Below are 27,941 nucleotides of genomic sequence, written 5' to 3'. Positions count from 1 at the left end.
CATGCATTTCAGAAACAAGTATAATTGAGAATAAAGCAATCATATTATAAAGATACTAAAACCACTAAGGGCGCACAATGTCATTACAAGATTTTGAAGAAGATATTAATTACAAGGCCTCATCAGGCCTGGGCGTCATCAACATGCCCGTCATCTTCCTCAGGATCAGAAGGCGGAACGATCACCCCGTCCTTCACCTCGCTAAGAAGGTGAATTCCTTCGACATTCAGCTCAATGCCAGGGTTGACCACCTTCAGCTGGGCCACTGCCCGATCAAAGCCAAGCCGGACGGCCTCCACCAAGCTTCCTTCCAGCTCACCAATCCTGTCCACAAGGCCGGCACACCGTAGGACAGCAAGGTCTTCTGGTTCATCCTCCCCCGGGAGGTCCGCCTTCTCCAAAATCTCCTCCAAGGAAACCTTCTGTAATATCCCGCCTGACAGTATCGGTATATTACCAACCGATCGTGTTAGAGGATTAATATTTCAGAAAGCAAGTTAATGGAAAAATATTTTCTGAGATGTCAGCTTTTTACGGGAAAAGTATTAGAGTCGTTTTAAAACACGCTTGAGGCAAGGGCATACTGGTAATTGCATGTGGAAAGGATATTTATTTGGTCTTACCCAAAAATATCTCATTTCCTCTTCACCTTTCTCTCTCTTAAGGTTGGCAAGAGCTTCCTTCTCCTTCTCTCTTCTTCCATCGATCCTTTCCCTCTTCACACCACATCAAGCATCAAATCTTCTTCTTCTTAGATCAAAGAAAAATTTTTAGTGTCTCTATCTTTCCACAAGAGATTGGTGACTTGGTTTGAGCTTATTTCCAATCCTTCCTTCTCTATAGAAAAGATTCAAGGTTAGGGTTCTAATGAAGAAGCTTTGGGTTGGATCAAAGATGATCAAGCAAGGATCATGAAGCCTTAGATTGCAAGAAAACATCAAGATGGAAAGGTTATGAACAAAAGAAGCAAGTGGTACAAGTTAGGGTTTTGGTTGCTTGGAAGCTTGGGATCTTTTCCAGCCTTGAATAAGTGAGTTCCATAGATAGTTTCCCACCCCTTTGGGATTATGATTATGTTCTTATAGAAAGTATGAAACTATGATCAATTCTAGGGTTTATGTATGAATAAATTACCCCTTTTTATGCCATGCACGCTAAACATGTTTATACTTGCCATATGAATGTTTTTAAAAGTTTTCTATGGCCTCTAGTGTCATACTATGCATATGGATGTTTGGTTTTGAGGTTTTGGGTCAAAAATACCATTTTTAAGTGTTCTGGACTGTCCTAACTTGCCACGGCGAGCTATTACTCGCCACGGCGAGCTAGAACTCCGAACAGGGGGTCCTGCTCGCCCCCAACTCGCAGCTGCGAGCTGCTGCTCGCCTCCCCAGCAAATCTACTCGCCATGGCGAGTAAGGCAGTGAGACACCTCACTGTTTTGCTTGCTTTTGGCTGGTGTGGGGATTCTCGAGGCGGTTTTCTCCGAGGTGTCTTTTTACGAATGTAAACCCCTCAATCTAAGGTCCTATATGATGATCTTTTAAAGAGTTTTTCATGAATGAAGCAAGTATTTAATATGGTTGGTAATGCATGGTATATGATAAGAATGATATGGCTAAATACAATATAAGTTGGGATAGTAAAATAATCCATAAGCAAGGGAAAACTAGAGCCTTGACATAGTTGTCGAGAACTAGCTAGATAGTAAGTATCCCTAGAGTGATAAGACGCGAAGTGTATTCTCTTCGCATATGATCAAGTATGATTTAGCAATCATGTAAGTTGTGGATTGATAGGTTAATCTCTCCACCATGATAAGTATGTACATGAACAAGTATAAGTTTACCGCTAATTGGATCGACTCAAGGGTCCGAGGTAATAAGTAAGCAAGTATGAATATGTTTAAGTATACGTACGACAAGACCATGACAAGTATAAGTAGGTGGCATGTCTCTTGCTATCCACATCAGGGGGATACAAGGGGTTCTCATTTTGAGAACGATTCAAGTCGTAAGGGACCCGCATGTCACCGAAACCGCAAGACTAAGTTTATAACCGCATGGCGGTGCTCGTGTCTCTTGTTATCCACGTCAGGGGGATACGGGAGGTTCTCGACCTAAGGGGAACGGTTCAAGCCGCAAGGGACCCGCACGACACCGAGGGAGTTCGATGTACGTACATCTATCATGTATGGGATTGTTCTCGGGGTTACTCCACCCGGGGCTCTCTGTAAAATGAATCAAGATAATAACTGTTTGTTCAACGCTAACATAATGAATGAACTTAGATACGATTATGTATGATATGATTATGATTATTTTCATGAATGAAAGCACATATGATTAAGTTAAGTACAAGAGCATGAGATGCTATAATACAAGTACAAGTTAAGTATAGGACAAGTAAAGTATATTACGCCGATGACGATCTTAGGTTTCCCCTAATCGTCCAGTTTAGAATCGTGCCATGATATGTTATGTCTAGGCCTCGATACGTAGAGCGTATTCTTGGCAATGCGGTCCTAGGTTCCCTCGGCCGCCATGACACGTATAGGAAGTGAAGCTTATAACAAGTGATATATGCCTATGACGGGTCTAACATGCACTACCGTCTAGGAAACATGACCACACACGTATAATCAACCGTCAGGTTGTAATGTAGACAAGTGGTGACCGTAGGTTTCGCCTGAGGTTACCTGTAGCCTAGGATTTAGGGGAACTCACTGAGACATTATGTCTCATCCCAATCCTTATTTGTTTCAGATAAACAGGTTGGATGGCAAGCTAGTAGCCGAACGGATGTTGCAACAAGTGATCGTTCGTACCCGCAGCAGGATGACATGATTTTCAAGGATGTATATATTATACTATAGAAAGGATGAGTTGTATATCGTGTACGAACGCATGATGTTGTAATTAATATTCATTCGAAAATTTTATTGTTGTATATACTTAATGTATCCAGTACTAAATTAAACGCACGTGCCAGACTTTCTAGATACGTCTGGTATGGGTGTAACATTTGGTATCAGAGCTGGTCGATTCAGACCGTGCCTTGGGTCATTAATGTTACAACTAAGGTAGTGGGACCATTGGGTTCTGGGTAAATGTTCTAGTTGTTGTTGTTAGTTGAGCCTGATCAACTCAATTTAACATTCGACGATTAGGATGGATGCCTGAGAGCTAAATAGGACCCTGGAGGAACGAAGTATGTGATGAAGTAGTTTGATCGTGCCAAAAGGTGGCCGATGAACTAATCAAGTAGAAGTGTGAATCCTCCGGGATGTAAGGCATGTTAAGAAGGAATGTTCCGACAATGTCGGGTAAGATGATAGTGATACTTAATGTACCTGTAAGCGAAGAAGTTGGATATATATATCTAATCATGACCGAAAGATTAGGTAAGAGTTGTTGTTGGAACGGGTTATGATATTCTGGAATGTCAGAACAAGGCTACAAGATAGTGAGAAGTCGACATATGATGACGGAGTCAGCAGGTTCTCAGGAATAGCAATATGTGAATGAAGTTGAGGACATGTATGCTCGGAAGGTTGCGTAAGTGGCAATGTAACGAGGTAAGTTATTCGTAGTAGAGGAAGTTAAGGATTCAAGAGAAAGTTTTATGTTATTAGGAGTAAGGCTTTGATTTCCGACGTGCCAAGAATTGTATCAAAAAAAAAATTGAGGATTGCCATGCATATGTTATAGAATATTTTACGATGATAGGAATGAATGATGTGCATTGTATACTTGAGAATAAGAATTTTATGCAATAAATGTTTTCTGAAAATAGAGTTGGAGAAGCTCACCAATAGCAAGCCTGGGACGAAACTTTCCGTTTTTATGAAATCTTCCATTTCGTTCCTATGGTTTGCAATGACTATTGGGGAGATGTCTTCACCATAATCTTTTATGTGACGAAAAATCTTTTATGACATCAAGTAACGAATGCATATCATATCCTAAGATTTCTAAGGAAAAGACATGGGCAACCATCAGTGAAATCGATACGGTTTAAGGTAGCTCTGGAAGTTAATGTGTTAAGAATCAAGAACGAGCCAAGATCAAGAGTATAGAAGTTCCGGTATCTAGAAGGAAAGTCACAGATGTTTATGCAAGAGGTATGAAGTAAGAAGATTAAGTGGTGCAAAGTTATGAGGAATCACAAGGTTCGCGGATTATGTGGAATTATGACATATCTCTCGAACCTATGTTTTGCTTAATTGACTTGCTAAGGCTCATTATGAAGTTGAACTATAAGATTTAAAGGATTTTAAAAAGAATTACACGTATGGGTGATTGAGGTTGATATTTTGAAAATTTACGAGATCTTCTAGGAACCGATTTGCTTCGACACTCGTAGAGCGGGCTAGACTTATTAGAGTCTAGTTTGATGGAACGTATGTGTTATCAACTCGTTCTATGATTTTAGAGCAACTTCCGGGGCCTAAACTCAATATATATTTATAAAGTTGAAAATTGTCAACGTCAATGACCCGTGCGTTAGTTTATGAAGTTTTCTTTAAAAAAAAATAAAAAATAAAAAATCAACGAGCAAGCATTGGTATGATTAAGCAAAATATAGTATGCGAGAATGCAAAGGTTAAATGTTTGAGAAAGATATGTTCAAGTACAAGACGAGTTTGTCAAATGAATTTAAGTTTGATCGGAAACAAGTTTAAAGTATGTATCTTTACCTAGGTAAGATGAGAAAGACAAGTGTCGCCATATATGAATGGGCTAGGATGCATGAATGATGATAATGGGAAATAGGTAAGGTTCAGAAGGTTACCTTTCGTGACTCAAGTAAAGAATCAAAGCATCAAGAATGATGATCGGTTTATGGAAAAGGTATTAACGCTCAAGCGATAACCGAATGAGATGATGTGGAGAATCAAGTTTAGTGTTCCGAAGAAGAGGAACAAGTTAAAGTCAAGAGGTCCAAGGATTTCCTATGGATATGTAAGTGGTATTAAGAGTATGTATATTAAAAGGGAAGAACCCATCTTTGAAGATTAACCATGTTAACATGAGAAAGAGAAGCAACTTTTGAGTGATGTGTAATGAGATACTTATTTTGTATGCAATACTTGTTGAGTGAAAACGATACTTGTTAAGATATGTCAAAGCATGGTTTTATATAATTTTTAAAGCTAAGATTGGTATTATGGAACTTGGGAACGATGCTTATTTTCAAACTCATGGAATTTTACATTTTCAAAACTGATGAGATACGTTTTAAGTAGACTGGCTTAAGATGAACAAACTTCAGGACCAATTTGTCGTGGACAAGTTTGGGCGAGTTGTTAAATCTTTTTCAAAATATAGAAACTCGTCCGGTGGTTCTGTGGTACCATTACAAATTCAGTTTTGGAAAATGATAAAATCTTTTCAGTCATGTATCTATTCGTTCCAAGAACCCGAATACCAAAGTTTAAGAAAATTTCTTCAAGAAAAATGCTAGAACACGTATCGTTATCATTCATCAAGAGGCAGCACTTGAAAGTGTGCGCATGTTATGGAAACGACAATGTTCGTATGAAGTCAATATCCTACAGGATACACGGAAGTGTGTTAAGAGTGTTGAAGTATGTGCAAGTGGAATTACTATAAAGTTCAAGAGCATGTGAACCACAATGTTGGTTATTAGATTGTCAGACGAAGTGGCAAGTTGATTTCATTCTTTCATGTCAAGCTATGTGAGTTGCTCATTAGTTCGGGTGCAATAAGATTGCAATGAGATAGGAAGATTTCTTAAGACTCGGAAAAAGATAAGTGATTCGTGGAATCTTCTATATGAGTAATGCAAGTAAGAGACATGTGTCTCAAGGTACAGTAAGATTATGTATTCAGGATAAGATGTATGTATGAAAAATTTCTTAATGTTACAAGTAAGCACTGCAGGGAAAACCTGGTCTCCGGTAGGATTCCAGTTAAAAGGCAAATCCTGAGTGTTCATGTTTATGATAAGATACCTTTGTGAGAGGTTTATGTTAAGCGGGTAAGATACGAGTCCGAGACAATACGTCTAGGTGTAGCAAAGTAAGTTCCAAATCATGGTGTACTAAGATGACTTCAAAGATTAAGTGATATTAAGATCAAGAAAGCTATGTGTTTATGTATCTGAATCAAGAAACAAGACGAAACACAAGCAACAATGAACTTCTTAAGAGTCTGTGTTTCAAATAGCTCAGACCATGGATGTTGAGTTTTTGTCATAATGATTGGTAGTCGATCACTAAATTTCGAGGACGAATTTTTTTTAAGGGGGTGGAATGTAATATCCCGCCTGACAGTATCGGTATATTACCAACCGATCGTGTCAGAGGATTAATATTTCAGAAAGCAAGTTAATGGAAAAATATTTTCTGAGATGTCAGCTTTTTACGGGAAAAGTATTAGAGTCGTTTTAAAACACGCTTGAGGCAAGGGCATAATGGTAATTGCATGTGGAAAGGATATTTATTTGGTTTTATCCAAAAATATCTCATTTCCTCTTCTGCTTTCTCTCTCTTAAGGTTGGCAAGAGCTTCCTTCTCCTTCTCTCTTCTTCCATCGATCCTTTCCCTCTTCACACCACATCATGCATCAAATCTTCTTCTTCATAGATCCAAGAACAAGTTTTAGTGTCTCTATCTTTCCACAAGAGATTGGTGACTTGGTTTGAGCTTATTTCCAATCCTTCCTTCTCTATAGAAAAGATTCAAGGTTAGGGTTCTGATGAAGAAGCTTTGGGTTGGATCAAAGATGATCAAGCAAGGATCATGAAGCCTTAGATTGCAAGAAAACATCAAGATGGAAAGGTTATGAACAAAAGAAGTAAGTGGTACAAGTTAGGATTTTGGTTCCTTGGAAGCTTGGGATCTTTTGCAGCCTTGAATAAGTGAGTTCCATAGATAGTTTCCCACCCCTTTGGGATTATGATTATGTTCTTATAGAAAGTATGAAACTATGATCAATTCTAGGGTTTATGTATGAATAAATTACCCCTTTTTATGCCATGCATGCTAAACATGTTTATACTTGCCATATGAATGTTTTTACAAGTTTTCTATGGCCTCTAGTGTCATACTATGCATATGGATGTTTGGTTTTGAGGTTTTGGGTCAAAAATACCATTTTTCAGTGTTTTGGACTGTCCTAACTCGCCACGGCGAGCTAGAACTCTGAACAGGGGGTCCTGCTCGCCCCCAACTCGCAGCTGCGAGCTGTTGCTCGCCTCCCCAGCAAATCTACTCGCCATGGAGAGTAAGGCAGTGAGACACCTCACTGTTTTGCTTGCTTTTGGCTGGTGTGGGGATTCGCGAGGCGGTTTTCTCCGAGGTGTCTTTCTACGAATGTAAACCCCTCAATCCAAGGTCCTATATGATTATCTTTTAAAGAGTTTTTCATGAATGAAGCAAGTATTTAATATGGTTGGTAATGCATGGTATATGATAAGAATGATATGGCTAAATACAATATAAGTTGGGATAGTAAAATAATCCATAAGCAAGGGAAAACTAGAGCCTTGACATAGTTGTCGAGAACTAGCTAGATAGTAAGTATCCCTCGAGTGATAAGACGCGAAGTGTATTCTCTTCGCATATGATCAAGTATGATTTAGAAATTATGTAAGTTGTGGATTGATAGGTTAATCTCTCCACCATGATAAGTATGTACATGAACAAGTATAGGTTTACCGCTAATCGGATCGACTCAAGGGTCCGAGGTAATAAGTAAGCAAGTATGAATATGTTTAAGTATACGTACGACAAGACCATGACAAGTATAAGCAGGTGGCATGTCTCTTGCTATCCACATCAGGGGGATACAAGGGGTTCTCATTTTGTGAACGATTCAAGCCGTAAGGGACTCGCATGTCACCGAAACCGCAAGACTAAGTTTATAACCGCATGGCGGTGCTCGTGTCTCTTGTTATCCACGTCAGGGGGATACGGGAGGTTCTCGACCTAAGGGGAACGGTTCAAGCCGCAAGGGACCCGCACGACACTGAGGGAGTCCGATGTACGTACATCGGTCATGTATGGGATTGTTCTCGGGGTTACTCCACCCGGGGCTCTCCGTAAATTGAATCAAGATAATAACTGTTTGTTCAACGCTAACATAATGAATGAACTTAGATACGATTATGTATGATATGATTATGATTATTTTCACGAATGAAAGCACGTATGATTAAGTTAAGTACAAGAGCATGAGATGCTATAATACAAGTACAAGTTAAGTATAGGACAAGTAAAGTATGTTACGCCGATGACGATCTTAGGTTTCCCCTAATCGTCCGGTTTAGAATCGTGCCATGATATGTTATGTCTAGGCCTCGATACGTAGAGCGTATTCTTGGCAATGCGGTCCTAGGTTCCCTCGGCCGCCATGACACGTATAGGAAGTGAAGCCTATAACAAGTGAGATATGCCTATGACGGGTCTAGCATGCACTATCGTCTAGGAAACATGACCACACACGTATAATCAACCGTCAGGTTGTAATGTAGACACGTGGTGACCGTAGGTTTCCCCTGAGGTTACCTATAGCCTAGGATTTAGGGGAACTCACTGAGACATTATGTCTCATCCCAATCCTTATTTGTTTCAGATAAACAGGTTGGATGGCAAGCTAGTCGCCGAATGGATGTTGCAACAAGTGATCGTTCGTACCCGCAGCAGGATGACATGAATTTCAAGGATGTATATATTATACTATAGAAAGGATGAGTTGTATATCTTGTACGAACGCATGTTGTTGTAATTAATATTCATTCGAAAATTTTATTGTTGTATATACTTAATGTATCCAGTACTAAATTAAACGCACGTGCCAGACTTTCTAGATACGTCTGGTATGGGTGTTACACCTTCTCCTCAGCCAGCTTCCTAAAAGATGCAGTCGCCTTCTCCAAAGCAGCCTGAGCCTCTGACAACTGCTCCTTCAAAGAAGTTAGTTGACGGTCACGCTCCTCCGCAACAGACCTCTTGCTCCTTTGATCCTCCTCTAAAGCGGCCAGCCTGGCGGACAAGGCATCCCTCTCCCGTGCCAAAGCATCAACCCGAACTTCACTATCTAGCGAAGCGTTTTTCAGGGCAGCGGCGACCTCCAAAGCCTTCATAGTGGCAATAACCCCATCAGTTATTTCCTTACTTCGGCCAGCTGGACCCAGATCCTGGATAATCCTCAACTCAGAATCGTCCAAGAAAAGGGTCGACTGGGGACCACACTGCTCCGGCTCGGACCAAACTTCGGGAAGCAGGAGGAAGTCTCCCTTCTCGGAACAGATAGGGACTGCCTTGATCGGCGTGTTTGGATCCTCGGAAGGCACTCTCACCCTCTGCCTCTTGACGAACTCCCGCACCAACTCCTCATGAGGCTCTTCGCCTTCCAAATCCACCACAGGGCTAGAGGTTGAGCCAGAGCCAGAACCGGCTGTAAGATGATCCAAGGACTGGACGTTCTTGCGCTTTTTCTTGGCCGACAGCTTCTTGCTCGCCGCATTCACAAGAGCCCCCAAATCTTTCATCTTTCCTGCAAAACATAAAAAGGGAAGCTTCGTTAGATCAAGGGGACAAAACAAGGATATAACAAGAAAGCAGGAATACAACAAATGAACAAACAGAAGAGAAGATAAACTACCGAGACAATCCTCGAAATCCTCTGAAGTCAACAACTCGTGGGTATTGATGAGGCGGGACTCTGTTACTGGGGTCCCATCCGCACTCATCAATGGGTTACCGCGTTTATCAGTCTTAACCTTCGGCGGAAGAGACTGAACAAAAGCCCAAAGTTATTGACGAAGGCTCTTCTCTTCGTCAGACAGACTGGCAATAAACCGGCCGAAATCCTTCGTTTCATATGCAAAATGGTCCTGAGACCAGCACAAGTGAAAGAAAGGACGTCGCTCTTGCACGCCGCCCTTAGCAACCTCCAACAGGTTGTTTAAGGCAACCTCACTTGTTGACCGAACCAGAAAGAAACGCTCTTTGAAGTTCCGGACCTTCCCGGCAAAACTCTCAAACATATTATGGGTCTGACGAAAAGAAACCCAGTCCGTGCCCCGTTGCACAGTAAAGAAGGAGAAAAAGACGTTTTTGGAGGCAGGGAGGCGAAGGTAATCGCATAATAACTCAAAAGCTCTCATAAAAGCATAAGAGTTCGGATGAATCTGAGTAGGTGACAGCTTGGTCCAACGAAGCACGTCCCTCTGGAAATTAGAGAAAGGGAGCCGGAAACCCATGCTTTGAAAACCATCTCGTACATGGGAAAGACATAATTTTTGTACTCCGAGCACACTCGGTTAGATGTACTCGGCAAAACCAGCTCCCAATCCATCACTTCTCCGATAGTACCGAAGGGGACCTCACCCACTCCATCAGTAGCAAACACAGACTCAGTTTCCAAAGGCTCCTCTCCAGGCCAAGAAACAACAGACGCAATAGCTCCCTCATTAGCCATGATAGTCCTGAAAAAAGCAAGGGAAAAAGTGAATCTCATGTTCAGATCCACCCTTCCTTCACCCCTCAGGTCAGTCACGGCAAGGAAGGGATCAAGTCGCTACCAATAAAAAGTGGGATCTATAAGCCCAGTTCACCTGTTGAGGACACCAGGACTCGGCGAACAGACTCGAAGCTTATGGAAGAAGCATAAGCCTGTCGCTAATGTTCTCTAGCACACTAAACAAAAAACAGACGGCATATCTACGGAATCCTTTGATGCATGGTGGAAACCGCTCCAACAAAAGGCGGAAACCACCGAGTCAAACCTACGTCTACCCTAGAAGCATGCATTCCTACAGTTTCTAAATAAACAGGAACCAAAAACGCAAGAATAAAGAGATGAACCATCAGAACTCTACCTGTGAAGAAGGAAGGGTTGAGATTGCGAGTGGAAGGCGAAACTCGGAAGAACTTTGCTTTTGGAAAGCTGTGGAAAATTTCTAAGTCTCTGAGAAATTTGAAATGCAGTGACGTTCCAAACAACAGTGGAACTATTTATACTCGTTTCAAAAACCACCCCAAAAGTCACGAAGTCTATCCAGTGCTTCCCCTCACGTGCAACTCTTCTTCCAGAACACCACTCCTACGGTCTAGATTCAATCAAGCATATTCATCCAAGGGCTCTGATCCGCCACAACGGTTCTCCAAACGTCAGGATTCAATCAACGGTGATGATGACACCTCGGGAATACTACCCGAGAACACGCTGGAAACTACAGACACTCAAGTGCTTATGCTAGCTCTCACACGTGTCATCCAGAAACCAAAGGTCATGTCTCCTCAACCTCTCACTCGAAACGTTGGCATTAATTACGAAATGACATCCGACCAAACTTCCTGGCGAGGGAATCTTCCCGTCCAATCTCATAAGGACGGACTCGCTCGTGCCGGACTCCGTCACTCTTTCAGGCGAACTAATCTCGTTGGAGGGAGAGAAAGCGCTTCGAGATAGGCGATCCTGGTCGAACCATACTCTCAGTGCTCTCATCAACCTCACAAACGATTCTCCACATCAAGGCATACACGGGCCCGACAAATGAGATCCGTCTCTTCCTCGAACAAGGGGATACATATCAATCGAATTTCCCTTGAGGTCGGCTTCTACCGAGCAGAACGCCCGCACTTAAGTCATCACTCTTCATCAAGAGCAACGATTTGGGGGGCTACTGTTCTGGACCGGTCAAAAGGATTACTGGCCCATTAACTTAGGCCCAATATCTTTCAAAGCCCAAACTCCACGTTTGGCAGTATTGCTCATGACTTACCCCCTCTCCGCGAGGGGGGGTGCACGAAGAAAATGAGACTGGTTCAAACGAACCCAACGTCTCTTTGCACGTTCTGCACGTTTCCAGCAATAAACTCTCCGGCGGTTACACTTCCCACGATTTCGTAACCGTCGGAGCCAGGTGTGCCTCTCCAACGGCTCTGCAGCTCTCCACCTCTATAAATAGGGGACTCATTGCAGTCCCCAAGGTAGAATTCTTTCTTCCTCTAAAACCCTCACTCTATGATCTCTACTAACTTGAGCGTCGGAGTGCCTGCAGGTACACACCCCCCATCCGCTCCAAGAAGCATTCTGACGTATTCCACCACCGTCACAACCACCGCATTCAAAGCATCGGCAGTCACCTTCTGATCAGGTACGATCACAAACCATGTCTTGCGAGGTGCAAAGATTCATCATATTCTGCAAGAACATATTTTTCATCATATATTGGTTCTTCCTTCTCCTCTTTTTCAAAAACTTCATGAATGTCATCGGTATACTGGATCGCCTTTTCCCTCTTCATCAAATACTTCGCAAATGTCATCACAGACATATTCTTCATCGTATATTGATTCCCCCATCACCTCTTCTTCAAAAGATTCATGAATGTCTTCTTTTTCTTCTTCAAAAAAATTTCTTATGTCCCCATTAATGACAGTGGTTACTTTAAGATTGACACAATCCAAGGCTATTTGTCCATACCCTTGACACATGAAACATTTAGGTATCTTGGTATTTCACTTTGTGATTGTGTTATGTTGGGGTGTAAATGGGAAAATAGGTTGATGGGTTAGTGGTTTATGAGAATCCATTTGATTTTTGGTGGAGGAAAGAGGTTGGTATGAAGATCTTTTAGATAATTGTTTGAGTAAAATTGTCTTGTTAATAATGAGGATGTAAAAACTTACGGGTTAGTTCTCGACGCATCTTCTCCCATGTCTGGATCTTTCTTTTTCCTTCAAGTTCTCGTTTCCTTTTAAGATTTTCCACCAAATTAAAACAGTTGATTGTAACAGAAAAATTATGCATACATTAGTGGGAATTCAAAGATGTGTGTATATTACTATTTAGAGTAAAAGGTAGAATGCCAAAAAAGTGGGCAATAAAAAACAAAAAAAAAAATGAGAGCGAGTGACGTGAGAGAGAGACCTCGCGGTGGCCGGAGTTTCGATCGATGGCAACCGCACCGGAGCTTTTCTCCGGTTGAGAGATTCTCTGGGGGGTTAGGGGTCCAGCCTGGGTGGCAGAAATTGGGGGGGATAGGGGAGATTGGTCTGTAGTTAGGTCTAGGAAGCAGAAAGCGACACAACCGGCGGATCGAGGACGGGATAGGTCAAGGGTTTCAGAGCGGCGTGGAGGCAGGGATCATGGCAAGGTTTATGCTCGACAGTATCATGGAGCAGATGAAAAGGAATTACACAGGGAATCACGTTGGCATGATAGGGTTTCTTATGATCAGAAGGGTTCAAGGACGCAAGTGCATGGCAGATTGGATTATGCACCTTTGAAGCGCAAAGCTGGGTCTCATGTTGAGGGGTATCGCAACAGTGGTGTTAAGGCCTCGTTTTACATCACCAACATTCCAGATTTTATGCCACTGTATCGGTTACGACAATATTTTAAGGTATGTGGAATTCTTTCAGATGTTTATATAGCCAGACGCCTCAATGTCCGTGGTCAGGTGTATGGTTTTGTTAGATATTTGAATGCGAAAAATAGAGACAAACTAGGGCAGGCTTTGAATAATATTTGGATTGGTGATTGTCGAGTCTGGGCTAGAGAGGCTAGGTTCGACAGGTTTGCGGTGTTTGACGAGGATGTTGGTGTTGATATGGCTGGTGGCCGAGCTGAAGTGAATGAGGTGGAGGTTCAGCCGGTTGTGATTACACACGGTAAGGGTATTAGGAATGTGAGGATGATGAAGGAGGAGATGGAAGTGAAGGAGAGTGAGGGAAAAAAAATGTGATGATTGGAAGGGTGGATGTTAAAGTAGTAAACAAGAAGGAAAAAAATGAGTTGAAAATTCAAAAAAAAGAAAAGAAGAGTGAGGATGAGGGAGTAGTGGGGAAGGAGGAGAAGGTTTTGGCGTTGGATGCAAAGATGGAAGAAGTGAAAAAAATTTCGGCAATGGAGGATGGGAGGTTGGTGTGGAAGTCGAAGGAGATGAAGGAGGTAGGGTGTGATGGTGTGTGCAATAATCATATGCGGTATCAATCAAATCTGGAGGATTGTTTGTGGGCTAGTAAGGGTATGGTGGCAACGGTGGTGTCGGGTGATTCATCGATTTCGTTACAACAACGGGTGGAAGAGGCAGGTTTTATGAATGTTGTGGTTACACCGATGGGGAGTGATAGGGTTTTCCTTCATTGTTTGGGAGGTGGTGATATTTGGAAGGTTTTTAACGATGCTATTCATTTCTTCGGCATGTTGTTTACTGACTTGCATAAATGGTCGTCGGAGGATGTTAATTATGAGAGGGGCGCATGGCTACGGATTTACGGGACTCCTATGCATGCTTGGAATGATGTGTTCTTTAAATTATGTGTGTCGGTGTGTGGAAGATTTATTCGTTCGGATAATTGCACGTTGGATAGGGCGCGGTTCGACTATGCTCGCGTTCTTATTTCGACATCTTATTTAGAGGTTATTAATTCATCTATTGTGATTGATATAGATGGAATTGAATATGCTATCAAGTTGGTGGAAGAGTGGGGGTGCAATTTAGGGGAAGACGCGTTCTTGTCGGAAGAAGAGTTGGAAGCACCGCTAGACACTTTAAATAATATTCATGATGCAGCTGGTAGGGCGGACTGTCAGAATGAATTTGATGCATTGGTGGATGATTTAAATGATGATTGGTTGGAAAATAATGTTGATCAAGGGAGGATATTAAAGGAACAAGGGTGCAGTGCTGTTAATGTGAAGATGGTTGCGCCTGTGCAGCAAGTTCATAACGCTGCAGTGCAGTTTCAGCAAGGACTGAGAGTAGATAATTTGTTTATTCCAGATGAGAAGCATGCGTCTAGTAACTTTGTTCCTGTGGTGGGGTCAGGTTTGGTTAGGGCAGGCCAGCAGGTGGTGTCAATTTCTGACTTTCTAAGTAACCCGAAACAGAAAAATAAGAAGCATGTAGGGGCTGTTTTTAAGCATTCAGCAGGCTTTATTAAAAGAATTGTGCGGCTTCCTTCGAAAGATAGAAAGCAAATTCTGAAGGTTTTGAGAAAACAGGAACGTAAGAGAAAAGGGGGGGTCAAGAGCTTCAAAAGAAAAGTCTTTGTCAACTTCTAACTCAAATAATTCGTCTAATGTTTCTGTTAACAATGATTTGGAACATTGGGCTATTCTTCATGATAAAAAGCAGTCGGTAGCAGAGGATGTTCAGGAGATAGGTACAGTGTTGGGGGTGAATGTTAACGGTGACAGACATTTAAATTTATTAACCAAGGAGGGTAGAAGAGAGATGAGGGCAGAGAGAGGGAGTATGTTGGAGGAGGGGAAGGAGGTGGGAGGTGGGAGCATTAAGGGAGGGGTGTAGGGTCTGGTGTAGTGGGTGAGGGTGGGGGTGGAGTGTGGTGGAAATGAAGATTACTTCTTACAATGTAAGGGGGTTGGGGGGTTTTGAGAAGAGAGAAGAAGTACGGCATTTTGTTCAAGAGAAGCATCCGGTAGTGGTCTGTTTACAAGAATCTAAGTTGAGTACGGTTGACGGCTTTACTGTTAAATCTTTGTGGGGTACCGAGAGCTGTGGGTTTTCTTATCAGGCTTCTTTTGGGGCATCTGGAGGTTTAATCACTATGTGGGATACGTCCGTAGTGGAGGTTTGGTGTACTATGAGTTACAGACATGTATTGATCATTAAAGGAAAGGTTTTAGCCACGGGTCAAGATTTTATTATTGCTAATGTGTATGCACCGTGTGATACAAATGGGAAACAAGCTCTTTGGACACGTTTGTCACAATTCATTCTTAACAATGGCGAGGCAAATATCTGTGTTTGTGGGGACTTTAACTCTATTAGATGGGAGGAGGAGCGGAGAGGAAGAAATGTGATTTTTAGACAGTTGGATGCAGATAATTTTAACAGTTTCATTGAAGGTAGTTTTTTGTTGGATTTACCGATATGTGGTAGATTATACACTTGGTATCGTGGTGATGGTATTTCGATGAGTAGGATTGATAGATTTTTGTTGTCTGCAAAATGGTGTGAATCTTGGCCAAATTGTATTCAAGTGGCTCATCAGCGGGGTCTTTCAGATCATGTTCCGTTAGTTCTTTATGTTGATGACACAAATTGGGGCCCTCGCCCTCTGCGGTTAATGAAGTGTTGGTCTGAGTATGATGGGTGTGCAGAGTTCGTGCGTGAAAAATTAAATTCTTTTATTCAGGAGGGATGGGGCGGTCATGTTCTGAAAATGAAGTTTAAAATGATTAAAGGTTGTCTCAAGGAGTGGCATCAAAAACACTCGAAGAATATTGACGGGAAGATTCTGGATGTAAAAAATAGACTTTCTATTCTTGATACTAAAGGGGAGGAAGACGAGTTGTTGGAGGAAGAAGCTAAGGAGCTTCGAGAGTTGTCTGTTGAATTGCATTCTATGTCTCGAGTTCATACGAGTATGAATTGGCAAAAGGCGAGGATGAAATGGTTAAGGGAAGGAGATGCGAATTATAAATTCTTTCATAGTGTGATGTCTTATAGACAACGCAAGAATTCTGTAAATATTATAAATGTGGATGGTGTGCTTGTGGAAGGGGTTCAGAATATTAGGACGGCTGTTTATAATCATTTTGCTGGTCATTATCGCAGTCATGATGTCGTGCGTCCTGAGGTTAATGGCTTAAACTATAGAAAATTGTCTTTTGCGCAGTCAGGCAATTTGGTGCGTCCGTTTTCGTTGGAAGAGGTAAAACAGGCGGTGTGGGATTGTGATGGGTTTAAGAGTCCCGGACCTGACGATATTAATGTGGGGTTCATAAAAGATTTTTGGCATGAATTGAAAGATGATTTTATGAGATTTTTTGTGGAATTTCATCGGAATGGGAAGTTGACAAAGGGATTAAATTCGACATTTATTGCGTTGATTCCTAAGGTGGATAGTCCCCAAAGGCTAGCTGATTTTAGACCAATTTCACTTGTTGGTTGTATGTACAAAGTGTTGGCAAAGGTCCTTGCTAATCGACTCCGGACGGTTTTAGATTATGTGGTGTCGGATGCTCAGTCAGCTTTTGTTCGAGGTAAACAAATTCTAGATGGCATTCTTATAGCGAATGAGGTGGTGGATGAGGCTAAACGCATGAACAAGGAATTATTATTGTTTAAAGTTGATTTTGAAAAGGCCTACGACTCTATTGATCTCAATTATTTAAATTCAGTGATGTTGTGTATGAACTTTCCTACACTTTGGAGAAAATGGATTATGGAGTGTATCGGAACAGCCACTGCTGCAGTCCTCGTTAATGGATGCCCGACAGAGGAGTTTCCTATCCAAAGGGGGCTTCGCCAAGGAGATCCTCTTTCGCCATTTTTGTTCTTATTGGCGGCAGAGGGTTTTGATGCTTTGATGAAGGCTTCGGTGTCTAACAATATTTTCCAACCGTATGGTGTGGGTCCTATTGGGGAGGTTAGGTTGTCTCATCTCCAGTTTGCTGATGATACTCTTATTCTTGGTGAAAAATCTTGGATGAATGTGCGTACGATTCGGGCTGTGTTGCTTATTCTTGAGGAACTATCGGGTTTGAAGGTTAATTTTAATAAAAGCATGTTGACGGGTGTTAATATCTCTACTTCTTGGTTGTCAGAAGCGGCTGCGATGTTGAATTGTAGAACTGGCTAGATTCCCTTTGTGTATTTGGGGTTACCTATTGGAGGTGACAGTAGGAAACTAAGTTTTTGGAAACCGGTAGTGGATCGTATTACTGCTAGATTGTCGTCTTGGAATAATAAGCATTTATCGTTTGGTGGTCGCCTGGTTCTCTTGAAGTCTGTCCTGTCTTCTCTCCCGGTTTACTTTCTTTCCTTTTTCAAGGCACCTACAGGTATAATTTTCTCTATCGAATCTCTTTTTAAAAAAATTTTTTGGGGGGGTAGTGAGGTCTCAAAAAAAATTGCTTGGATAAAATGGGATATTGTTTGTTTATCTGTGCCTAGAGGTGGTTTGGGGGTTCGGAGGTTAAGGGAATTTAATATGTCATTATTGGGGAAGTGGTGTTGGAGGATGATGGTTGAGAAGGATGGGTTGTGGTATCGTGTCCTTAAGGCTAGGTATGGGGAGGAAGGAGGCAAGATAAATGGAGGGGGTCGAAACTCATCTAGGTGGTGGAGGTCGATTTGTAATGTGAGGGATGGAAGTGGGTTGGCTGTAGGCAGGTGGTTTGATGATAATACTAGGCGGGTGGTTGGGAATGGTTGTAACACTTTCTTTTGGACAGATAACTGGCTGGGTGGAGTTCCCCTAAAACTTCAGTTCAGCCGTCTTTATGATTTATTTGTGCATAAAGAATGTACCGTGGAGGATATGGCGAGAGTGGGATGGGAGGAAGGTGGTCTTGGGTGGGTGTGGAGGCGTCGTTTGTTGGCTTGGGAGGAGGAGAGCGTGAGGGAGTGTGTGGAGTTGTTAAATAACATTGTTTTGCAGGTTAATGTTCAGGACAGTTGGCGGTGGTTACTTGATCCGATTCACGGATATACGGTTAAGGGGGCTTATCATTTCCTCACAACTTCAGATGTTCCCGCAACTGATGTCGCTGTTTTTGACGTGTGGCATAAACTGGTTCCTTCAAAGGTATCTTTGTTTACTTGGCGCCTTCTTCAAGATAGAATTCCAACAAGATCACATTTGGTGCATCGACATGTTCTTCATCAAAATGACATCGTTTGTGTTGGAGGTTGTGGTGTCCCTGAAACGGTGGATCACCTTTTCATTAGGTGTCAGCTTTTTGGGAGAATTTGGTATCTTGTTTGTTTGTGGATTGGTGTCCCTTGTGTTTTTTCAGGTTCGGTAACGGAGCATTTCTCTCAGTTTATTCATTTGGCGGGTATGCCGCGGTCTTCTCATTTTTACTTGAAAGTTATTTGGCTGGCTTGTACTTGGGCAATCTGGAAGGAGAGAAATAACTGTGTCTTCAGCAATATGGTTATTGATCCTTTTAGTATTGTAGACAAAGTGAAACTTAATTCTTTTTTATGGCTCTCGTCAAACGTTGTTCCTCTTTCGTTTGGTCTTCATGATTGGTGGAGAGACCCTCTATCTTGTATGGGTATCATGTAATTTATTTTTAATTTGTTGTCTTGGGTGCGGGCATCTTTGTTAGATGCCTGTTGTTTTGTTTCAGACTTTGGGTGATTCATCACTTTTAGCACACCTTGTGCGGAATGAATCGCTTCTCTTTTGAGCAATATATTCCATTTTGATTTGTTCAAAAAAAAAGAATGCCAAAAAAATTATTTGCAACTCTTAATCCGGTAATTAGTCACCGGAAACTAATCCTAAACTTCAGGGAAGATATACAAAACACATCAGCTGGTACTAACATCGACTCCTCTTTGCTTCAAATATTCCTTGGCCTCAACAATATCCTGGAAAGAAACAGCGAGCAACATTTTTCGGATGGCTATTATAAACATTCAAATGAAACCCTTCATCCAAATTAGAATTAAAATCATTTCTTCAAAGGCTCCTCAATACATCCAAACTCATTATAATTACTACCATCAAGGTTTTAAATAACGGTCGCGTATAGGATTTCGCGATTTCGGCCGTTATGGGTGTTGCGATACGAATTGCGGTTATCGCAGTGTGCATTAATAACAACATTGCACAACTCTTAAATAATGATAGTAACTTAGATAACTTAAACTAAAGAAAGATTTGGAATTATAAACTAGATTAGTAGATAACTTATGTAATTTATGATCAAATATGTAATAAAAATATATTTTCAATTTTTCATCTATCTCAATTGAAAAAAATATCCGGATTCTATGTCTATTGTCATGAACGGCATTTTTTTGCGGCCGTAACGGTGTTTCGTGGCGGTTGTAACGGCTTTTCGTCGTTATTTTTGTTCACTCTGCATAAATTCGTTATACTAGAAAATTTATGGATATCCATCGAATTGAAAACATGAGGGTTGTTGAAATTGAAGAACAGTGAAAAAACGTGAATGGGGCGATATAGCGTACCGTGTACGATGATGATGTTGTGAGGTTTCGATGGAAACAGCGTTGTTGGTGACCAGAAATGGTGTCATATGAAGATGCAATATATTGTAGCGGTGTTTGATTTGGTCTTAGTGAAAAGAGAAAACCCTGAAAAATTATTATTTTATATTTTAAGATTTTTTTTTTTGTTACTTATATTTTAAGAATTTGTATACTCTATTTTAAGGGTTTTTTTTTTTTTTTAACAAATCTCTATTATTTAAGATTGGAAACATATCATAAGCCCCCTTTAGATCCGAATTCACTAAAGCTCTTAGTCAAAAGATCAGGTGCTCTGATGTCACTTGTTGAAAAATATGAATTGTATCTAAAGAGAGGGGGTGAATGGATACCCCCTTATATTTCGAGGTAAAAAATATTGGTTAATAATTATAAATAAATTATTTATCAAAAAGTCCTTATTTCGATTCAAATGTATTAAAGCACACCCTTAAGAGCACTTGAGATGGTTAAGATTCTTTCCCAACTTAACTAAAGATAGTTCAAATTCAGCCTTAGGATTGCAAAAGTGTTAAATTTCAATAGTGAGAATTTTGTCATCCATTGTGGTCCTATCCATCTCGGGGATTTGTTTATGCAGTTGCACACATAGATGTCCGGTTTGCATAAAATGTAAAAATAAAAATGTATTAAATGCAACAAGTGGTTATTAACTTCTCATTCGACCAATTAAAAAAAAAAAACTTAAATAATTTTGATCCTCCTATTTACATATTTTGAACTTTTAATCTCTCTTTTTTAAAATCAACTTTTTGTTCCTCTATTAGAAAAGTTAACAAAAATTTTTGATCCATCATCAATTTAAGTGATGTGATGCCCGGCTGGCATTAGTGATTTGGAAACTCATAATTATTTTGTTTTATCAAAGCCATGGCTTCCAATACCCAATATCATCATCAACACCTACCTACTGGATGGGTTGCTTTTTTCTCCCATCTATACGTGATGCTTGTTGTGTTTGATACCAATCAATTATATTTGTGCTAGTTGTAGACCTAATTAGTAATCATCTTTGTCTTTCTAAAATTTTGATCCATTCTCATAAAAACACAACAAACAACACACCATTTGCTCTTCCTCGACATTTTCTTTCCCCCTGTCTATTTTGTATTTTCCTTTCTCTTTTGTTTTCATCCTTCCTATCATGTTCATGAGGTTAAGCATAGTGACGTTGAAATTTATAGGTTTGTATAAAGATTGATTTTGATTTTTGGATTTTGAGAAAATGAATAGGTATGAGATGGGGATAATTTATAGGTTGCATAACGAAATAGAAAAAGTGGGATTAGAAGAATGGTGAAATTTTGGAGTGTGGTGATGGCTGTGGATGGTGATGATGAGTATTGCTGAGATGCAGATGTTGGGTTTGGCTTTTGAGTGATATTTTAATTGATTTCTAATAGTTAACTATATTAATAAAATAAATAATTGTATTAGTGACATGAAAATTATTTTATCCAACTCATTACTGCCAAATCAACATCACATTTTTAATGAGGATGACGCATCACTTAAATTGGTGGGTGATCAAAAAAAATTGTCGACTTTTTAAATAGAGATCAAAAAATTGGTTTTCAAAAAAGGGGATTAGAATTACAAAAAAATGTAAATAGAGGGATCAAAATTGCATTTAAGCCAAAAAAAAAAAAACGAGGCAAGTGCAATTTGCTTCTTTACCAAACATTGTTGATTGAACGAATTTCATTCCCTTTCTTTTGGTAATTTCATTCCCTTTCTTTTGGTAATCAATAGATATTATTTTTTGTTGTTCTCGAGATCTTCCTGCCTTAAATAAAAGGGTTAATTATGTTTTTGCTCCCTACAAAATTGCGACCTTGTAAGTTTAGTCCTTACTTAATTTTAATAGCATTTTTAATCCCTACAAAAAATTTCTGTACTCAATATTAGTCCTTACTCAATCCAAATTTGTTTAATTTATGCTTAAACTCTTAAGTTTTTCAACAATTTTTTACAGGCGTGTTAAGAACGTTATTAAAAGGTCCTCCGAAAAAAATCTCGCAAAAATTTGATTTCTACGTCCATATTTTTGTTACTTATATCTTAAACTTTTGTCGTTTTAAAAAATTCATATTTAATTTATTTCATGTTAAAAAATTATAGATTTTAGTAAATGAACCTTTCATAGTGTTCTAAACTTGTATAAAAAGAATCGTTAAAAAATTTAAGAGTTTAAGGATAATTAAACAAAATTTATTTTAGCAGGGACTAAAATTATAAGTAATTTTTTTTTGTAGGGATTAAAAAAGCTATTAAAATTAAGTAAGGGCTAAACTTAGAAGGTCGCCATTTTATAGGGACCAAAAACATATTTAACCCTAAATAAAATAACTTCAAATTGAAATGGTTACATTGCCTTCAAAGCTGGAAAATATTATCAACAGTAGTGCAAGGAGATTAATACTCAAGTTTGTTAGTTTGGGTAGAAGTGAGATTGATTTCATCTACACTTTAACGAAATAGATATTGTTGACGGTAAACCTAGAGAGGGAGAAGACATATTGCTCACTTTGAGATTTATTTTATTGAACAAGTGTGAAATTATGAGTCACTTGAATCATTGGAATTCACAACTAAGATTTGATGCAAGTCTTATGACTTGCACTTCGTGTTTACGAATCATGACTCTTAAATAATATCCTTAAGATACTCTTTTTAGTATTTCTCTAATTATAATTAGCAATGTAATTACTTCACATCTTAGTATGTTATTCATATACTTTAGGAAGAAACAATTTAAACACAGTATGTTACATAGTATGATGAAAAGTTGAAACTTCACATCTTCAAGCACTATTCTACCATCCAAGACACAAGACCCATAGTATAATAATGCTGCTTAATTGACTACCTTAGGCCTAACTTCTATTCCTTCAAGAAAGAAATTCCCCTTGCCCTTGGTCTCATCAGCCTTTATCTCGATAACACTCATTTGGACTTCTTCATTTTCAAGGCCGGAATTAAAGAACTCTCCCATCTCAATCTCCAACCACCCATCACTTCTCACACTAGGAAGCGGCAATCCTCTTACTCTGGCATGAAAGTGAAACCTCGGATAACCGTAAGGTCTTATGTTCTGCCAGAGTTCTGCATTTAGATCCAAACAAACAATTTTAGTGCTACTATGGCCACCTTCGACGCTCACAGATAAATCCACAGGAAGGTTGTCAAACCCATAGCCATCAATCAATTTGTACACAAGATAAGCTGCATACTGAGTATTTGGAGACAAGGCAAGATTGTTTATCATCCCACGAATTTCAAGCCACCACACAAGACGAAGATTAGCAACTTCGGGGAACCTGTCCAACACAAAAGTTGCAGAGATGAGAAAAGAATGCAAGAACTGAGAAAAAGTTGGAAAGGATTCATAACATCACAAATGGAATATTTATAAATGTGTTCGTACCCAAACAATGCAAGCTCATCAACTAAAATTTGCAAGTTGAATCAAAGTTTCCAACATCAAAAAGAGTAATAACAGCAAAATATTTTCACCAAAAAAACTTTGAAACAACTCAACTAATAAAAACATCAATTACCATATATTGTACAATGATAACTAAATTATTTCAAGTGTAACCGATTATGATAAACTTCTCACTTAATAAGTTGTATTAGACAGTGGACCAACATCACTGTTATTGAGGTTCAGATTCAGGTGTATGGTTAACTTTGGGATTGAATAGAAGTATTCACTTAGAAGGAAAAAATGAAGAGACAGTGACAGAAGCTGAAATGAGAAATATTTTCATTAAACTTCTTTATGTATATTCAACCTCACATTGTCGTTCATCTTGCATAGATGAAAGTTTCCTTGATGAGGAGAATAAGATCAATCAACAGTATAAACTCAGATATGAAATATCCAAGGAAATGGAATGAAAGGAGAGAGAACAATGTTAAAACAAACAAAGGAGAAGGTGGAGAAACCAATAAAAATGAGTAAATTTCGGGGGGGGGTATGGCCAACCTGGAATCAGGCGTAGCAGTCCAGATCCAATTGCGGTCATCATCACCCCAAACAATGGTGAGAGATCTAGCAGCAAGCATGTAACACTTTTTACCACTCTTTCTATCCAATTGAAAGCTCTGCATTTCAATATACCCAAAAGGCATATTATTAGCATTCCGAACTAAGCATTGAAAAAATCGCCATATATTTTACAACAATCAATTGAGCATTCGTATGTAGCCAGGGGCGGAGCTATCCACACTTAAGGGTGTGCACCTGACCCAGGAAAAAATATACATGTTATCCTATTTTTATTTATTTTGCACACCCTCAATATTTTACTTCACTCTTGATCCAAATATCCCCTCACATAAATCATTTACAGCTTGTTTTCTATCTCGATGAAACATATTTTTGTCTCTTCTGGTGTATTGATTCACCATTTACTACTTTATTTCTTTTCAAGTAGCTTCTATGCCTATGCCAAGTCATCCATCTGCGTGTAAATCGATCATGCTCTTTTAATTGACTTAAGTTATGTTTACATTTCTTAAATTGGAAGTTCAGAATGCAGCAAAAAGGTGTAATAAACTAAAGTAATTTAAACGATCAATTCCAAATCTTTTATCTGAAGTAGATACATCAAATTACCAGGTAAACATTACATGTATCAGTTGATATATCAACAATTTTCTAATATATATTACCATTTTTTTTAATAAATAAATTACAGTTATTTTAATATTATGGTTTGTGTTTGCATATATTATAATTATTGATAGAAGTTAAAAAAATTACAACTCTAATTCAAAAAAAAGAATCATAAATCAATACCACATATGTGTGTAATTTATTTAAGTATAATACATTAAACTTTATGATTTCAATATTTATATTTATACTTAATTAAAATTATTTTTTAAAATTAAATTGACCCAAGATCATTTAGACGAGATAATAAGGGTCTTGTTAGCTTAATTCGAGGTTATGAATTCAAATCAATTCTTATAAATGTAGTAACATTAATACTTTTGAGGGATAGTTTTGATGTCTATTATAATCTAACTCGACGAGGGATTACTCTTTACAATTGCGTGCAGAAATACCTAATTTACATCACAAAAATTATAGTTAAAATAGTTTGCACCCCTGCTCCAGGTCCTGGATCCGCCTGGATCCGCCACTGGATGTAAGCTATAGAAAACACAGGCATAGTAGCAGATTTTCTTCGGCCAATATACATTTACAGGGCACAATTCAAAAGCACAAACAAATAAACAAAATGGTTAATTATTTTGATTAATTTGTAGGGGTACCCATTTAATAATATATCTAATGCTATGAATCACCGACACAACACACACACACACACACAACACACACACAAACATCGATAGTTACACATTGACAGCGGTAATTATTTAAAAAAGATGACTTAATTGAATGTAATCAAAAGTGTCGGTGACACCAGTCATACACCAAACATGTTTTCAATCGTCATTCAGAAGTGTAACTGCTAGGTAGATCTAATCTAATATCTCTACAAGCTAAACGAACATGGTGGTTCAACGGAACATCGGCTTCGCTGCACTACTCTAATAATAATATATGTACAAGATTATTATAAAACAAGTTATTTGCAAAGCGATCAAGTAATTTATTGATACATGCAGAAGTGAATTCTGATGATCAATGTTCATTGAATATCTTAAGCCCTAACATGAAAGAACAATCAACTAAGTTTACGTACAATCAACGATAATAAACCCTAATATTTTAGACGATGATGAAATATGCGATGATACCTTTTTGCCATTGTCGATGATGATAGGTCGACCAGATAGGGAAAGATAGAGAGCCTTTTTGGAAGGAGCGTTTGCAAGGGAAGGAGAGAGTGAGATGATAGAGTTGATGTCGGAAGGGAGAAAGTGATTCCAGACGGCGTCGGAACCAGCGGCAGAAAGGAAAGTCTTGGAAACGAGAGAGAGTCTGACGGCATCAACCGGAGTCGTACCTGACAGTATGGCGGAAACGCATCCTTCCGCTAAATCTTCAAACCCCGTCATTCTTCTGCTTTTTACGAAAAACAAAAGGTGAAAATGGGTCTTGTCTAATCTTCAAACCCGTCTTTTTAGTGTTATTTTTTTTTTTTTAATCTTCCCATCCTTATACCGTCTTTTTAGTGTTAATTTTTTTTTTTAAATCATCCCATCCACATAATGAACTTTTTTTTTTTTAATCTTCCCATCCACGTAGAAAAAACTAGAGCTGTCAAAACGGGTCGGCCCGTAGTTTAGCCCGATTAATTATAGGGCTTGTGCCTTAAATATTGGAATTATGCTCTTTACCCAAACGGTTCTGCTCATTCCCAAAGTAAATTACTTATATACCCTTACGCATGTTAACTCAGGCTACGGAAGTTAACATGCGCCAGTTATAACGGTAACGTAACTTAAGTTGCGTAGCGTGACTTAAGTTCCGCTACTTGACTTAAGTTGGTTATCAGCAACACAGAACATCCATTTTCCAACTTTTCCATCACGAGAATTGCACCCCAAAATTCGAATTTCATCAATCTTGCGTCATTTAAAGCAAATTTCGTCCACAACATCAAGTAAGTGATGATAATCCTAATTCTTTGCATTATTTTGGTTGTAATTTTCGAATTTGTGTAGAAATTGAACTTTTTTAAGTTTTTTTAAATTTTTCTTGCATGTTAGTTTTGATGATTGCTAGTGATTATTTAACTTAGGAATTGTTGTTTAGATGTTGTTTAGGGTACAATGTGGTAGTTTAGGGTTTCGAAAATGCTAGATAACATAGTTGTTTGAAAAATGCACACTACGTGTTCGGTGAAATGTCTCATTGATAATTTTTTGTTTTATTAGAACTGGCGCGAGGTACCATTGAAGAGATCCCACAAGCCATTTCAATAAGAAGTCTAACAGTATACTTTACCAGTCCCTCAAAGATTTAATATAAGATCTAGAGAGATAACACTTTACAATTACTTCACTATTGATATCATCACTTATAAGAGTAGAAACCTGCAATGTTATTTAATGTTGCACTTTGAAAGAAAAGTAGACAGTTCATACCAACCATAACATGAAGAGCCTTAGATCAAATATAGATAATTTTGAGCAATATGAAAAATGATTATAAAATGACTCCATGATAGAGAATAGCTTCATATATTGATGTACCAAGCCACACCATTATGGATGTGAAATCCATTTTTCATGGCGGTAATTGGTGGCGGCCTGATAGAAGGTGGCCCAGTGGATTTTCAAGAGGCTCTGATACCATGATAATTGTAAATACTGCATTGAATAAGAAGAGAAATGGTGTGAAAGATTTTCTCATTTCTGTAAAACTGATGATACATTAAATAAGTAGCTATACAAGCTATTTATAACAAGGAGAAAGAGTAAGAGCAGCTAATTATGAGGTGATATTGATTGCGATTTTCGCAAGTGTACGAAATCGTTCAAGTAGTAATTTAAATCGGCAAGACCGAGTGTCGAACTCGAGGATCGCGTTATAATATTGAATTGTATTTAGAACTTAATCGAAAAAAAGGTTACGAAGTTGGTTTGTTTTATCGCAATATTGAAAATTAAACAAAGTAAAGTGGTTCAAATTAATAAGAGAAAAGCGTTGGGGATGAGTTTCACCGGATTATTACCTAGACATATTAACCTGATTATCACAATTGAATCGACTTATTTAATTGTTACCGAATTCTCAACAATATTCGTGCCCTAATTCCTTAGTGACAGAACCTTTAATCCTAAAATAAAAACCTAATTCCTTAGTGAATTTGAAGATTAGAATTAAGCATGAACAACAAGAATTCTCAAACAGTTCCAAGGGTTTGCATCTATTCCTAGATTGCAAAGGAAAGGATTTCTTATCTCAAGCGTTTATATATTCCACTTCCGTTTCAAAATATAAACCGTAAATCAATTTAAAGGTCATCAATCAA

At 39.0% G+C, this 27,941-nt stretch overlaps 2 protein-coding genes across 2 annotated transcripts; both read right to left on the bottom strand.

Moving 5' to 3' along the window:
* Positions 1 to 122: 122 nt before the first annotated feature.
* LOC146937072 (uncharacterized) lies at positions 123 to 12,321 on the bottom strand. The gene is made up of 8 exons (XM_085749330.1): positions 12,147 to 12,321; positions 10,698 to 10,794; positions 10,230 to 10,458; positions 9,633 to 9,765; positions 9,241 to 9,524; positions 9,097 to 9,105; positions 8,860 to 9,030; positions 123 to 419 (listed from the first exon to the last, which is right to left on the bottom strand). Exons 1-8 carry the CDS (start codon positions 12,319 to 12,321, stop codon positions 123 to 125), a joined length of 1,395 nt encoding a protein of 464 aa, XP_085605456.1.
* A 10,365-nt stretch (positions 12,322 to 22,686) lies between these two features.
* LOC146937071 (F-box protein PP2-B10-like) lies at positions 22,687 to 26,429 on the bottom strand. The gene is made up of 3 exons (XM_085757767.1): positions 25,759 to 26,429; positions 23,972 to 24,090; positions 22,687 to 23,300 (listed from the first exon to the last, which is right to left on the bottom strand). The coding sequence occupies exons 1-3, from the start codon at positions 26,017 to 26,019 to the stop codon at positions 22,838 to 22,840; spliced, it is 843 nt and encodes a 280-aa protein (XP_085613893.1). The 5' UTR covers positions 26,020 to 26,429; the 3' UTR covers positions 22,687 to 22,837.
* Positions 26,430 to 27,941: the final 1,512 nt, after the last annotated feature.

This window comes from Medicago sativa, chromosome 3 (genome assembly GCF_051527215.1).
Source record: "Medicago sativa cultivar Bolivia chromosome 3, Bolivia_mono, whole genome shotgun sequence".
Taxonomy (NCBI): Eukaryota; Viridiplantae; Streptophyta; class Magnoliopsida; order Fabales; family Fabaceae; genus Medicago; species Medicago sativa.
The sequence above is the reverse complement of the archived record's forward strand: the minus strand, read 5'-3'. Positions and strand labels throughout refer to the sequence as shown.